Source organism: Hemitrygon akajei, chromosome 15, assembly GCF_048418815.1.
Source record: "Hemitrygon akajei chromosome 15, sHemAka1.3, whole genome shotgun sequence".
In the NCBI taxonomy this organism is placed as follows: domain Eukaryota; kingdom Metazoa; phylum Chordata; class Chondrichthyes; order Myliobatiformes; family Dasyatidae; genus Hemitrygon; species Hemitrygon akajei.
In genome coordinates, this window is record NC_133138.1 from 29,905,868 (window position 1) to 29,921,391 (window position 15,524).

General features: G+C 41.2%; 1 protein-coding gene across 5 annotated transcripts in view; it reads right to left on the reverse strand.

Moving 5' to 3' along the window:
* The window catches only part of LOC140739245 (uncharacterized), a 107,925-nt gene that overhangs the window by 33,431 nt on the left and 58,970 nt on the right, over positions 1–15,524 (reverse strand). For 4 of the 5 annotated variants that reach the window (XM_073067371.1, XM_073067368.1, XM_073067372.1 and 1 more), the window contains 5 exons: positions 11,272–11,610; positions 9,799–10,068; positions 4,685–4,792; positions 4,269–4,367; positions 1,736–1,813 (listed from right to left, as the gene is read on the reverse strand). In XM_073067371.1, coding sequence (XP_072923472.1) covers positions 1,736–1,813; positions 4,269–4,367; positions 4,685–4,792; positions 9,799–10,068; positions 11,272–11,610 — 894 coding nt within the window. The remainder of the gene's footprint in view (positions 1–1,735; positions 1,814–4,268; positions 4,368–4,684; positions 4,793–9,798; positions 10,069–11,271; positions 11,611–15,524) is intronic. The other variant, XM_073067373.1, reaches the window with a different exon arrangement.

The window sequence follows — 15,524 nt, forward strand, 5'->3', positions numbered from 1 at the left end:
TACACAACACCCAATCTAAGATAGTCTTTCCCCGAGTAGGCTCGAGCACGAGTTACTCTAAAAGGCCATCTTATAGTCATTCAACAAATTCTCTCTCTTGTGATCTGACACCAACCTGATTTTCCCAGTCCCCTTGCATATTAACATCTCCCATTACAATTGTGACATTACCCTAATACATGCCCTTTCTACCTCCCATTGAAATCTCAAGGCCACATCTTGGCTACTATTTGGAGGCCTATATATGATGCCCAGAATGTGTTTTTTTTTACCTTTGTAGTTTTTAAACTTTACCCACAAAGATTCAACATTCTCTGACCCTATGTCACCTCTATCTAAAGACGTAATTTCATCTCATACCAATAGAGCCACACCACCGCCTATGACTTCCAGTCTGTCCCTTCGATACAAAGTATATCATTTGACATTAAACTCCTAATGATGATCTTCTTTCAGCCACAACTCAGTGATGTCCAGAGTATCATACCAACCAGTCTCTAATCATACCACAAGTTCATCCACCTTATTTCAAACGCTACACGCATTTGAATACAGCACCTTCAGTCCTGCATTCTTCGCCCTTATGAATTTTGCCTCTGTGGAACAATTTAATTATTTACTCTGTCTGTAGTTGTACCACATGTCAGCTACAGACAGAGCAAGACAGGATCAGAGTTTAAAGACAAGTGTCATTAAGGACTGAAATGGGGGATTCCCAGACAACAATGAGCCAGGTACATTGTCCACTGGTTGAAACAAAATCATTTCATATATTCATGGAGTTAGACTAAGACGAGAGGGATTAAGTAATGAGGAGGAAGCTGGAATTTCATATTAAAAACATCAGAGTGGTCTGATATGTTAAAAATTATTTCAGACTTTTCAAGAAAGATTGCTCTGCTGATTGTGCAAGGTCAGAAGTATCGCCTAATTTCTGGAGTAAGTAATGCTATCTACTATGACCTGCACATGCTACACTGAAAGTTTGGCTAATCCTATTCAGTGATTCTCGAAGCACTGAAGTAATGCTGAAGTGCATTAGAGGTATTCCGTAGTGGATGAGATCACATGTAATGAACGGTCACCTTTTGGAGCGCAGGTGTTGTGGGCTCATCCTACAGACATCAGTCATGCTGTCCATTTAGTAGAAGCATGGTCGTATTCTGCTTTCTTATTTTTTTATTCATTGAAATACAGCGCAGAATAGGCCATTCCGGCCCTTTGAGCCACCCCGTCCAGCAGCCTTCCGACTTAATATGAGCCTAACCACCGGACAGTTTACAACAACTAATGAACCTACCAGCTGGCACACCTTTGCACTGTGGGAGTAAACCGGAGCACCCAGAGGAAACACACACAGTCACGGGGGTGAACATACTATCTTTTTATAGGCAGCAGCGTGATTTGAACCCAGATCGTCTTTACGGTAAGCTTTGCGCTAACCATTACACTACCATGTTGTGGGTTATCTACATTTATGGCTTGACCATAATGCTCCAGTGAAAATTGGACTGTTGTAGAACACAGAATGAGCCCTGTGTTGTATGAAGAAGACTGGAAGGGAGTGAAGGGTAGTTGACACTAGACAGGGCATTCGACTGATCAGTCATTTTCATGCTTGAGATTCTATTCCTCTAAAAATACATTTTAATTGCAAACCTGCAATCTGTTGTTGAGTGAGTAATTTCAAATTGCACTGAGAGAAATTCATTGAATGAAAGATTGATCTATTTACCTCCTTGTGTTGCCTTCCTACTCACAGACATATATTCAGCAATATGGCTGGTCTCAGGCTCCGGCATCTCATTAGTTCCTGGAAAATAAACATTTCATTTCCTTGGCTCAATTTTCAAGAAACAACATCAGGTGTCTTTGGGAAAAAAGTGCCCTATTAATAACGACAGCCACTAGAATGAGGAGAAATACTGTGTGATCACAGTATTAATGATGTGTGCTGGAGGCATTTAATGTTACAATGAAATATAGGGATTAATTCAGAGAGTTAATGGAAACATGTTGTACCACACTACACATTGTGGAAGGTCCAGGTCAATTCCCAGTTTTGAATTCCAATAACACGGAATGAATGAACTTCAAAAGGATTTTTATTGGGTAAATGTAACATATCTTAACAGCAGTTCATTGAGTCCTAGCTATTGGTGGGGAGGGACGAGTTCTTGTCCTCTCCTACCACCTCACTCGCCTCCGTATCTAGCACATAATTCTTTGTAACTTCCATAATCTCCTACAGGATTCTATCACCAAGCACCTCTTCTCCATCCCCCACTCACTTTCCACTTTCCACAGGGATTGCCCCCTATGCGAATCCTTTGTCCACTCATCCCTCCCACTGATCTCCTTTCTAGTACTTATCCTTGGGAGTGGAACAAGTGCCACCCCAGCCCCTACACATCCTCCCCCACTACCATTCAGGGCCACAAACAGTCCTTCCAGGTGAGGTGACGCTTCATCTGTTGAGTCTGTTGGGATCATCTACTGTATCTGGTGCTCCCTTTGTGCCTTCCTGTATATCAGTGAGTCCTGACACATTTGGGAGACTGCTTTGCTGAGCATCTTCACTCTGTTCACTATAAAAAGTGAGATCTCCTGATGGCCACCATTTCAATTCTACTGCCTATTCCCATTCTGGCATGTCAGTCAATGGCCTCCTCTACTGCCACAATGAGGTCATGTTCAGGTTGGAGAAGCAACACTTATATTCCGTCTGGGTAGTCTCCAACCTGATGGCATGAACATTGATTTCTTGAGCTTCCGGTGATTGCCCCCTCCCCTTCACTATTCCCCCTTCCTGTTTCCTTTCCTCACCTTTTCTCCTAACCTGCCCATCACCTCCCTCTGGTGTTCCTCCCTCCTCTCTTTCTTCCATCTCTCCCAGTTTCACATATCACCAACCTCATTGGACTTCTTTTCCTCCCCTCCCCCCAACCTTCTTACTCTGACTTCTCTTCCTCTCCAGTCCTGAAGAAGGGTCTCACCCGAAATGTTGATTGTTTACACATTTCTATAGATGCTACCTGACCTGCAGAGTTCCTCCAGCACTTTGTGTGTGATGCCCAAGATTTCCAGCATCTGCAGAATATCTGTGTCTCAGGATATTAGTATCAGGCATCCAGACAATGAGGCTATCCTCCAATTGTCAGAAGGTGGTGGTGTAGAGCAAGGGTATTGCTCTAACAATGTTCAGGGTAAGGACTGTTCTCTTTTACTTTCGAATACTGTAAATGTCTGAAATAAGACCATAAGACAGAGGACCAAAATTAAGCCAGTTGGCCCATTGAGTCTGCCCTGCCATTCCATCATGGCAGATTTATTATATAAGACCATAAGACAATCTCAGGGCAGTGAGATGAGGACAGCTCATCTCATTGAATTGTTGTGAAATGGAATCTGTTATGACACAAATGGCCTGTTATGATGGCGTATCCATTTGTGATATTGTGAGTATCTGACACCTCACTGACTGAATCTATAGACACACACACACACACACACACACACACACACACACACACACACACACACACACACACACACACACACACACACACACACACACACACACACACACACACACACACACACACACACACACACACACACACACACACACACACACACACACGTACTGCACCTCCACAACTGAACAACTGAGGTTAGAGTGAGGTTACATTGGTTCATGTCATGCTGGGAGATTGTACAGAAAAATTATACAGGATTAAAGGGCTTATCATAAGAGGGGCATTTAATGACTCTGGGCCTGTACTCACTGGAATGTAGAAGAATGAAGGAGGCCCTCATTGAAACGTATTGAATATTGAAAGGCCGTGATGGAGTAGATTTGGGGAAGATATTTCCTATGGTGATCAAGTCTAAGACCAGAGGTCATGACCTCAGATTAGACGGATGTCCATTTAAAATGGAGATGAGGAGGAATTTCTTTAGCCAGAGAGTGGTGAATCTGTGGAATTCATTGAAGTTGATAGATTGATGATTAGTCAGAGCATGAAGGGTTACAGAGAGAAGGCAAAAGACTAGGGCTGAGAAGGAAATGGATCAGCCATGATGAAATGGCTGAGCAGACTCGATAGATCAAATGGCCTAATTCTGCTCCTGTCTCTTTTGGCTTTATAATGCCACAATATTTCCATGTTTGAAGATTACTTTTAAGTTACAAAGGCAAGACAAACAGCTGTAAGCTTTTGGGACACTAAAGTAAAATTTCTTTGATACTTCTGTCTTGATGTTACCTTGTATTGGCTGCATTTCATTTGGATTTGCATAAAGGTTAGAATCATCTTCTGTGTTCCTCTCTGTTCGCCGTGATTTCTCTCTTTGATTTCTCAAACCTGTAAAGACAGAGGAGAGCTTTTAAAATGCTTTCAGCTTTTTTCTCCAACTTCATGCATTTAGCAAAATGCACTTCAACTGCCCATAAGCTCAAATATTTACAAGTTTAAAAAAAATGCAACAATATGTAATTTATGTTTCTACAGTCATCAGATTCAGGTTTGGTGATACATTAATATCTGACTTATTTCCTTAATTTCAGAAGTCATTAGATTCAATCCAAACTGCAGTTTAATATGATTCCTCTGTGTAAAAATGATAAAATTGCCACTGTTTGTTTTTGGAATTATGTTCCCCATTTCTTCAGGTACCTTACCTGTAACCTTGCACTTTCTTAGACACAAGACCATCACCAGTATAATGATGAGGAGAAGAGCCAGTCCACCAATAATTACAACAGTGGTGTGTTTAAAACTGCGATCCTCTGTCAAAACAATAAGCACAAATTTCTCATTTATTATGTTGACATCATTCAAAAGCTGTCTAAATTTAGACAGCTGACTAATTTTTTTAAAAAGCTTTAAAAAACTGACTAATTTACATCACAGGTTCTGGGTTTAATTTCTGAACAAGGTCAACAGACCTGAATGTTCAAGAACTACACCTGTCCTCAGTAACGAGCAGAGAGAGACAAGAAATGAATCACAGTGGGATCTAGGTCCTGGTTTCAATCAGGTATCTCTCTCTCTGGCAGGAAATGTGTGGGAATATGCAGCTGACAGGGATCCAGTTCATGTGTGAGGCCTCCCACTGTTAAACAGGGGAATGCCCATCATAGTCTGGGTTTCTACTGAAATAGGAATTGTACACAGTGGGGAGGCTTTTGCCCCAGAACTTCTATCCCCTCTGAACGGGAGCTGTAAATGCGAGATACACTCAGCAGGTTAGGCAGCTTTTATGGAAAGGTAACTGGCAGAATTGATGTTTCATGTCGAAAATATTCCATAAGATTTAAAGGAAGGGTCTTTTGAAAAACCTCCATCAGATTCCAAGACAGTTTCTTTGACCTGAAAAGTTATCATTTTTCTGTTTCCTCAGATACTGTCACACCTACTTAGTGTTTCCAGAATTTCAGTCTTTCCTTCAGAATTCCTGCATCTAGAACTTACTGATTTTCAAGTACTACAACTCTGTTGTGCATTTATCTACTGCCTACTGATAACCGTGCAGCTGAAATTCACTATTCCATTGCAGTGCTAGTGAAAATGTTTCTGTGTATTTCCAGAATACACCCTTCACTGATCTATTCACACTGTGACTCCTCTGACATCAAGTCTCCTGTTTTTAAAGGACATCTTAGCACTTGACAGAAGCAGGCTGTAGTTGGGCCAAAGGATGACAAGCTTTGTGTGCCAGACTACTGGAGCCAATGTTCGATATCTGGTATTGGATATTGGTTTGTTATTGTCGCATATTCCAGGATACACTAAAAAGCTTGTCTTGCATACTGTTCACACAGATTAAACCATGACACAGTGCATTGATGTAGAACAATGTAAAACAATAACAATGCAGAATAAAGTGTAAAAGCCACTGAGAAAGTGTAGTAACAATAAAGTGTAAGTTTATAATGAATTTGAGAATATATCTTATCAGACAAGAGGTACATTCAAGAGTCTGCTTTGAAATGCTTTGAGAGGTAGATCATGACTAGAATTAACTCCTGCCTCAGTGAAGACTTGGACCAACTGCAATTTGCCTATTGCCACAATATGTCTATGGCAGACGCAATTACAATTCCACTTCACACGGCTTTAGATCATATGGACAATAAAAATACCTAAATCAGGATGCTGGTTGTTGACTATAGCTCAGCATTTAACACCATCATTCACACAGTCCTGACTGATAAGCTATAGAACCTGGGCCTCTGTACTTCTTTCTGCAATTGGATCCTCGACTTCCTAACTAGAACACCAGAATCTGTGTGGATTGGTAATAATATTTGTTCCTTGCTGACGGTCAACACTGGTGCACCTCCGGGATGTGTGCTTAACCCGCTGCTCTACTCCCTCTATACCCATGACTGTGTGGTTAGGTATATGCCATCTATAAAATTTGCTGATGTTACAACCATTGCTGGTAGAATCTCAGAAGGAGACAAGAGAGCGTACAGGAGTGAGATATATCAGCTAGCTGAGTGGTGTCACAGCAACAACCTTGCAGTCAATGTCAGTAAGACCAAAGAACTGATTGTGGACTAGGAAGGGTAAGCTGAGGGAATACAAACTAATTCTCAGAGGGATCAGAAGTGGAGAAAGTGAGCAATTTCAAGTACCTGGGGGTCAAGATCTCTGAGGATCTAACTAACCTGGTCCAAACATATTGATACAGCTAGAAAGAAAGCAAGACAGTAGCTATGTTTCATTAGGAGTTTGAAGAGATTTGGTTTGTAATCTAAAACATTCAAAAACTTCTATACATGTACCATGGAGAACATTTTGACTGTCTAGTACAGGATGGAGAGGGGAGGGGTCTACTATATAGGACTAAAAGAACCTGCAAAAAGTTGTAAAATTAGTCAGCTCCATCTTGGATACAAATCTCCGTAGTATCCAAGACATTTTCAAGGAGTGGTGCCATTGTACTGCTGCTGCTAAGTTAACAAATTTCACAACACATACCGGTGATAATAATTCTGAACCTGATTCTTATAACAGTGGGATAGAAGCTGTCCTTGCACCTGGTGGTATGTGCTTTCAGACTTTTATATCTTCTGCTCAATGGGAGAGAGAGAATACCCAGGTTGAGTAGGGTCATTTGATCCATGATAAATAATACAAATGGCACAAAATGTTGGAAACATACAGCAAATTCGGCTGCATCAGTGGACGGAGAAACTGTTAACATTTTTACCCACTGTAATTTCCTTGGAAGGTTGACATCAGAAATGACACTGGTCAATGCTAGGTCCTATCCAAATGACACTGGTCAACACTGAGTCCTAGCCAAATAACACTGGTCAATGATAAGTCCTATCCAAATAAATGGCACCATAAGAGTGCCAGAATTGCCTAGATATTGGATGTACCTCCATTTATAAATATTTTTGTGCCTGTTTTAAGTTGTTTATGTATATTATACATGCAAATCTCACTCAGCAGGAAACGAGTCTCCTTTACATCATCCAGACCCAACGTAGGTTGTGTGATAGGTTCATTGAGCACATTGGTTCTGTCTGCCATACCAGGCAGACCTCCTGGAAACATCCCATTTTAATTCCTCTTCGAATTCCACACGACATGTCTGTCCAAGTCCTCCTCTCCTGCCATGTTGAGATTAATTGCAGAACAGAGGAACAGAACCTCATATTCCACTGTGGGAGTCTCCAATCTAATGGCATGAATGTCAATTTCTCTAACTTCCAGTAAAAACTTAATTCTCTCCTTCTGCATTATGTTCTTATCCCACTGGCCACTGTTAAACCATCTCTTCCTGTTCCCCCCTCCCCAACTGCATGTCACCCACAGAATCCTTCCTCCGGTTCTCCTACTCACTTCCTTCACTTTATTCCATGGTCCACTGTCGTCTCCTATCAGATTTAGTATTTTTCAGCCTTTTGTCACTTCCACCTATCACCTCCCAGCTTCTTACATCATCCCTACTCTCCATCCTCTCACATCTGCCGATCACCCACCACCTCTTGCTCAATGCCTCATGCTCACTTTTAAAATTGGCCATCTACCCTCTTCCTTTCTAATTTCAATGAAGGTTCTTGATCAAAATGTTAAATATCCATTTCCCACCATAGATGCTCCTTCATTCACTAAGTTCCTCCATCTCTTTTGTTTGTTTCAGCAGGAAACGGGACTTGAAATTTCTGACTCAATTCATTTTTGAACAAGAGGCATTTCCTCAATACACAAAGCTACACGTGCAATGCAGATTTTAGCATAGACATGACACCTTCACATCCTTCCTAAACATTGTGACTAGAACTGAACTCCAAATCCACGTCCTGCATGCTTTGCTCCTTGTTTGACTGTGAATGAAAATTGAAGTTTTAAGATGTTTATTTTTGAACTAAAATATTCATGAGTAAAATTCAATTAGAAGCAAACATTTCTCATCTTTCATATCTATCTGTCATCGCATGCTATGCTTATTAATTGGTTATAATGGCCAGTCCTCACCAGTCCATTGGATTCAAGAAAGGTTTTCTCCTCTCTGCTTTGAGGCCAATGTGGGAACTACAGATCTTCCACTGACTGGGTAGAAGCTACCTGATGTGGTTGTCAGTGAGTAGTTTGTGTGGAGTTGCACTGCTTCTGTTGTTTATGCCGTGCTTCTGTCTGCTGTCACCACAGGGACCCGAGGCTGTCGACGTTCACCGCCTTGAGTGCCCATTGGCCAGAGAATCCCAAGAGTTCAAAATTGTATGTTCAAAGTAAATTATCAAATTACATATATATCATCATATACTACATTGTGATTCATTTCCTTTCATGCATTCACAGTAGAACAGAAAAATAAAATGAAATCAATGAAAGGCAGAGTCTGATAAACAACCAATGTGCAAAAGAGGACAAATAGTTCAAATAATTTTTTAAAAAAAGGAAATACTGTAAATTATACTGAGAACATGAGATCAGTTTTCTTGAAAGTGAGTCCATAGGTTGTGGAATCAGTTCAGAATTAAGGTGAGTAAAGTTATCCACACTGGTTCAGGAGCCTCATGGTTGAAGGGTAATAACTGTCTCTGAGCCAGAATGCTCCAATACCACCTGCAGTTGGCACATTAAATAGCGACTATCATAACACTTTACAGCATCAGTGAACAGGGTTCAATTGCCGAGGCTATCTGTAAGGAGCCTATACGTTCTCCATGACTGTGTGCTTCCTTGGGTGCTCCAGTTGCCTTTCACATTCCAAAGACAAATGGATTAGTAATAGTCAGTAACTTGTCAGCATCCGATGCTGGCGCAACACTGTTGGGCTGCCACCCAACACATCCTTGTACTGCATTGGTCATTGTCCAAAATGACTCATTTCATTCCATATTTGGATATAGATGTAACTAAGAAAGCTAATCTTTCAGGAGGATTTTGCTGAGTCTGCCTTGGTGTTATCTTTTGAAAGGATAGTCCTGCCCTACAACAAGACAATGATCCTCCATTACCTACTTCACTGTATAACACTGTCCACTAATAATAAAGGTTCACAGTGATGCCCTGGAAAACACAGATCACTTGTCATATCTCAGGTCACTTCTCAGAAAGGACGGACATTGGTAATTAAATTCATGGTTGCTTTCTATGTGCCAGGGCAGCCTTTACTCAATAGTCAACCAACCAGCAGTGATCCCATCTGAGACTTAGTCTATTTACCATAGAAGTAAAGTTACAGGCATGTGATGGGCCCTGAGATATAGCAGAAATGTCTATGATTTGAAAAAAATAGATGTCAAAAACTTGAAAATAAATCACTTACTGTTCACCTGAAGATAATATGGAATAAAAATCTTGGGTATGTTTTGATGAAGCAAAACACATGTCCATTTTATTTGGACTTTATCGTCTGTTGGAATAATCAGCTGCAAAGTGTCGCCTTTCCTCTTCTGTTCCATGAATATTTTCTCATCCACGGTTTCACCATCACTGTTGATCCAAACCAGTCTCATTGATTCACTGACCTTTGACACAGAGCAGGTCAGGGTAACATTGTCTCCCTCAGTCACTGCATCAGGTGGCTCAGCTGTGACTGTGGAAACAACAAATCACTGGGATTTTAAACAATGGCCAAAGTTTCAACTCAACTGTATTGCTTTTCTTTTCTGTTGACTGTAAAACTAACCCAAATCATCACTGGCACTATAAGTGAGAAATATTTCATTGCACTATTTGAGCTTGTGGAGTCTTTTACATCAGTTTTGACAAAATTGTATAATGATCAGCCCCTGAACACAATGCCTCTGAGCACAACACTCCTGCTCTACAATAGCTGAATGAATCTTAGTAGTGAAATTCCTGAATCATATGGCTACATCACCATCTGGTATGGGGGTAGGGGGTGGTGTGGAGCCTGCACAGGATCACAAAAAGTTGCAGAAAGGTGCAAACTCAGTCAGCTCTATCATGGGCACTTGGACATCTTCAAGGAGTGATGCTTCAGAAAGGCAACGTATATCATTAGGCAAATCCATCTCCCAGGACATGCCTTCTTCTCATTGCTACCATCAGGGATGAGTTACAGGAGCCTCAAGGCACATACCAGCAAATTAGGAATAACTTCTTTCCTCTGCCATCAGATTTCTGAATGGACATTGAACCCATGAACACACCTCACCACTTGTTTTTTTTTTTATTACTCTTTTTACACTACTCATTTAATTTAATCTTCTATCTTCATATATATAAATCTATAGAAACTGTAATTTGCAGTTTTTATTATCACATGTTGCAAAGTACTCATACCAATTAACAACAAATTTCACAACATATGTCAGTGATATTAAATCTGATTCTGATTCTTATTCACCTTAAAACCTTGAATGAGGCATCAAACATCAATCTCTAACATTTGGGGAGATGAAGTATTCTGGGCATGACTTTAGAGGATTTGAATTATTTTTTTAAAGTAATGAAGAAATATCGATTTTTTGTGACTGTATCATTTGTAGCTGTGGGAAATAAATTTTGCTGCATTAATTCTCAGGAATAAAGTAAAAAAGTTTAAAAGCAAATTAAATGAGAAGAAGTTTTCAAAGTATTGTCAGATTCTGTTGGTTTAAAACAGTAATAAAGTTTAGTAAGATGTAAATAAACTTCAGCAGACATTTTGCAGTAAAAAACAACTTCTCAAACAAGGGAAGTAACTGGAGAAACTTGTGCTGAAATTGCAGTATGTATGCAAACTGCAAGATCTTTCCCAGTGACATATCACTGAAAACATTCTGTTTCCTACCTCTAACTGTGATTAAATCAATGGTCACATATTGATGTGATCCCAGAGAACATGTGTAAACTCCGGCATCTTCAAATTGCACAGGAAAAATCCTCACAATGAAATTCTTGACATTCAGATTTTCCTCTACAGTTCTCAGTCGGTTCTCGAAGTAGCTCCTCCCACTGACATTGATAGGTTGAGATCTGTAAGTAGTAGCTATTTCCATCTTCTGATTCTGGAAGTGTGACTTCCAAGTCCATTTGGCCTTAGTGAACTCAGAAAGAGTTTCACAAATCAGCCTGAGTTCACTGTGATCTATGTCTGACCGATAAACTGTGTACATCTTATTGTGTAAATCTGCAAGAGAGGGACATGGAGCAAAAAATTAGGTTATCACAAATGCTGAGATTGATGTTTCAGGTTTCCACTGGAATAAATGCCTGCTCCTAGGATGGCTGAGACAGGAAATTTGATAGGTAGCTGGAATGCACCAGGTGCCAACTGAGATGCCTATCTTCCCCAAGCACAGAGCCAGCAAAGAGATACTGTTGAACTGGAGATAATAAATGACCTGAGAAAGTCTCAATGTTACTGAAAAATGAGAACTCTCTTTAAATGAGAAACATATTGAATACTTCCATAAGTGACTCATGCCACCAGAGACTTTGGGAGAATGTCATAGCCAATAGCTTAATTGTGTTATTTATTTATTTTTTGTATATTTATTTATTTATTGAGCTATAGCATAGAGTAACTTAATGATGAGACAATTTATAATGACCAATTAACTTACCAACCAGTACTTCTTTGGACTGTGGCAGGAAACTGGAGCACTCGAAGGAAACCCGGATGGTTTGTTGCTTCTTGGGTGCCAGGGTCAGGGGTGTCTCTGATCATGTGCACAGTATTCTGTAATGGGAGAGCGAGCAGCCAGACGTCATGGTACACATCGGTACCAATGACGTATGAAGAAAGAGTGAGGAGGTCCTGAAGAGTGAGTATAGAGAGCTTGGTAGGAAATTAAAAAGCAAGACCTCGAAGGTGGTAATCTCAGGATTGCTACCTGTGCCACATGCCAGTGAGGGTAAGAATAGGATGCTCTGGAGGATGAACATGTGGCTGAGGAACTTGTGCATGGGGCAGGGTTTCAGATTTCAGGATCATTGGGATCTCTTCTGGGGCAGGTGGGACCTGTACAAGAGAGACGGGTTAAACCTGAACTACAGGGGGACCAATATCCTTGCAGGGAGGTTTGTTGGTGCTATTGAGGCGGGGGTTTAAACTAGATTTGCAGGCGGATGGGAACCTGAGTGCCAGAGTAGACAGTGGAGCGGGGGTGAAAATAAATGATGTTAAAGGTGCATGCAAAGTCACAAATAGAAGGATGGTGTGTGGTGGTAATAATCTTCTGAGGTGCGTCTATTTCAATGCAAGGAGTATTGTGGGGAAGGCTGATGAGCTGAGGGCCTGGATTGACACATGGAATTATGACATCATAGCCATTACTGAAACTTGGCTACAGGAGGGGCAGGACTGGCAGCTTAATGTTCCAGGGTTCCGATGTTTCAGACACAATAGAGGCAGAGGGATGAAGGGTGGGGGGGGGGGTAGCATTCTAGTCAGAGAAAATGTTACAGCAGTGCTCAGGCAGGACAGATTAGAGGGCTTGTCTACCGAGGTCATATGGGTGGAGCTGAGAAACAGGAAAGGTATGACCACATTAATGGGGTTGTATTATAGACCACCCAATAGTCAGTGAGAATTGGAGGAGCAAATCTGCAAAGAGATAGCAAACAACTGCAGGAAACAAAGTTGTGATAGTAGGGGATTTTAATTTTCCACGTATTGATTGGGACTCCCATACTGTTAAAGGTCTAGATGGGTTAGAGTTTGTAAAATGTGTTCAGGAAAGTTTTTAAAATCAATATATAGAGGCACCGACTAGAGAGGATGCAATATTAGATCTCCTATAGGAAAACAAGTTAGAACAGGTGTTGGAAGTGTGTGTAGGGGAACACTTTGATTCCAGTGATCATAACACCATTAGTTTCAACCTGATTATGGATAAAGACAGATTTGGTCCTTGGGTTGAGGTTCTAAACTGGAAAAAGGCCAAATTTGAAGAAATGAGAAAGGACCAGAAAAGCATGGATTGGGACAGGTTGTTCTTTGGCAAGGATGTCGTTGGTAAGTTGGAGGCCTTCAGAGGAGAAATTTTGAGAGTGCAGGGTTTGTATGTTCCAGTCAGGATTAAAGGCAAAGTAAATAAGAATGAAGAACTTTGGTTCTCTAGGGATATTGGAACTCTGAAAAAGAAGAGAGAGATGTATGACATGTATAGGAAACGGTGAGCAAATAAGGTACTTGAGTATAAAAAGTGCAAAAAGATACTTAAGAAAGAAATCAGGAGGGCTAAAAGAAGACATGAGGTAACTTTAGCAGTCAAGGTGAAGGATAATCCGAAGAACTTCTACAGGTATATTAAGAGCAAAAGTAAGTAAGGGATAAAATTCGTCCTCTTGAAGATCAGAGTGGTCAGCTATGTATGGAACCAAGAAATGAGGGAGATCTTAAATGGGTTTTTTGCGTCTATATTTACTAAGGAAACGGGCATGGAGTATATGGAAATAAGGCAAACAAGTAGTGACGTCATGGAACCTATACAGTTTGAAGAGGAGGAGGTGCTTGCTATCTTGAGGCAAATCAGAGTAGATAAATCCCCAGGACCTGACAGGGTATTCCCTTGGACCTTGAAGGAGACTAGTGTTGAAGTTGCAGGGGCCCTGGCAGATATATTTAAAAAGTCAGTATCTACAGGTGAGGTGCCGGAGGATTGGAGGATAGCTTGTGTTGTTCTGTTGTTTAAAAAAGGCTCTAAAAGTAATCCGGGAAATTATAGGCCAGTAAGTTTGATGTTGGTGGTAGGTAAATTATTAGAAGGAGTACTGAGCTAGGATCTACAAGTATTTAGATAGACAGGGAATTATCAGGGAGAGTCAACACGGCTTTGTGCATGGTAGGTCATGTTTAACAAATGTATTAGAGTTTTTCAAGGAGGTTACAAGGAAAGTGGATGAAAGGAAGGCAGTGAATGTTGTCTACATGGACATCAGTAAGGCCTTTGACAAGGTCCCGCATGGGAGGTTAGTTAAGAAGATTCAGTCACTAGGTATACATGGAGAGGTAGTAAATTGGATTAAACATTGGCTCAATGGGAGAAGTCAGAGGGTGGTAGCGGAAGATTGCTACTCTGAGTGGAGGGATGAGACTAGTGCTGTGCCACAGGGATCAGTGCTGAGCCCATTGTTATTTGTCATCTATATCAACGATCTGGATGATAATATGGTAAAATGTATCAGCAAATTTGCTGATGATACAAAGACTGGAGGTGTAGTGGACAGTGAGGAAGGTTTTCAAAGCTTGCAGAGGGATTTGGACCAGCTGGAAAAATGGGCTAAAAAATGGCAGACGGAGTTTAATACAGACAAGTGTGAGATATTGCACTTTGGAAGGAAAAACCAAGGTAGAACATACAAGGTAAATGGTAGGACACTGAGGAGTGCAGTAGAACAGAGGGATCTAGGAATACAGATACAAAATTCCCTAAAAGTGGCATCACAGTTAGATAGGGTAGCAAGAACGACGAGTCAGCTTACAGAGAGGAGGTGCAGCGGCTAATGGACTGGTGCAGAGAAAAACAACCTGTCTCTTAATGTGAACAAGACAAAAGAAATGGTTGTGACTTCAGGAGGGCACGGAGCAACCACTCCCCGCTGAACATCGACGGCTCCTCAGTAGAGATTGTAAATAGCACCAAATCTCTTGGTGTTCACCTGATGGAGAATTTCACCTGGTCCCTCAACACCAGCTCCATAGCAAAGAAAGCCCAGCAGCATCTCTACTTTCTGCAAAGGCTGAGGAAAGTCCATCTCCCACCCCCCATCCTCATCATATTCTACAGAGGATGTATCGAGAGCATCCTGAGCAGCTGCATCACTGCCTGGTTCAGAAATTGCACCATTTCAGATCGCAAGACCCTGCAGCGGATAGTGAGGTCAGCTGAGAAGATCATCGGGGTCTCTCTTCCAGCCATTACAGACATTTACACTACACACTGCATCCACAAAGCAAACAGCATTATGAAGGACCCCACACACCCCTGATACCAACTCTTCGCCCTCCTGCCATCTGGGAAAAGATACTGAAGCATTCGGGCTCTCACGACCAGACTATGTAACAGTTTCTTCCCCCAAGCTATCAGACTCCTTAAT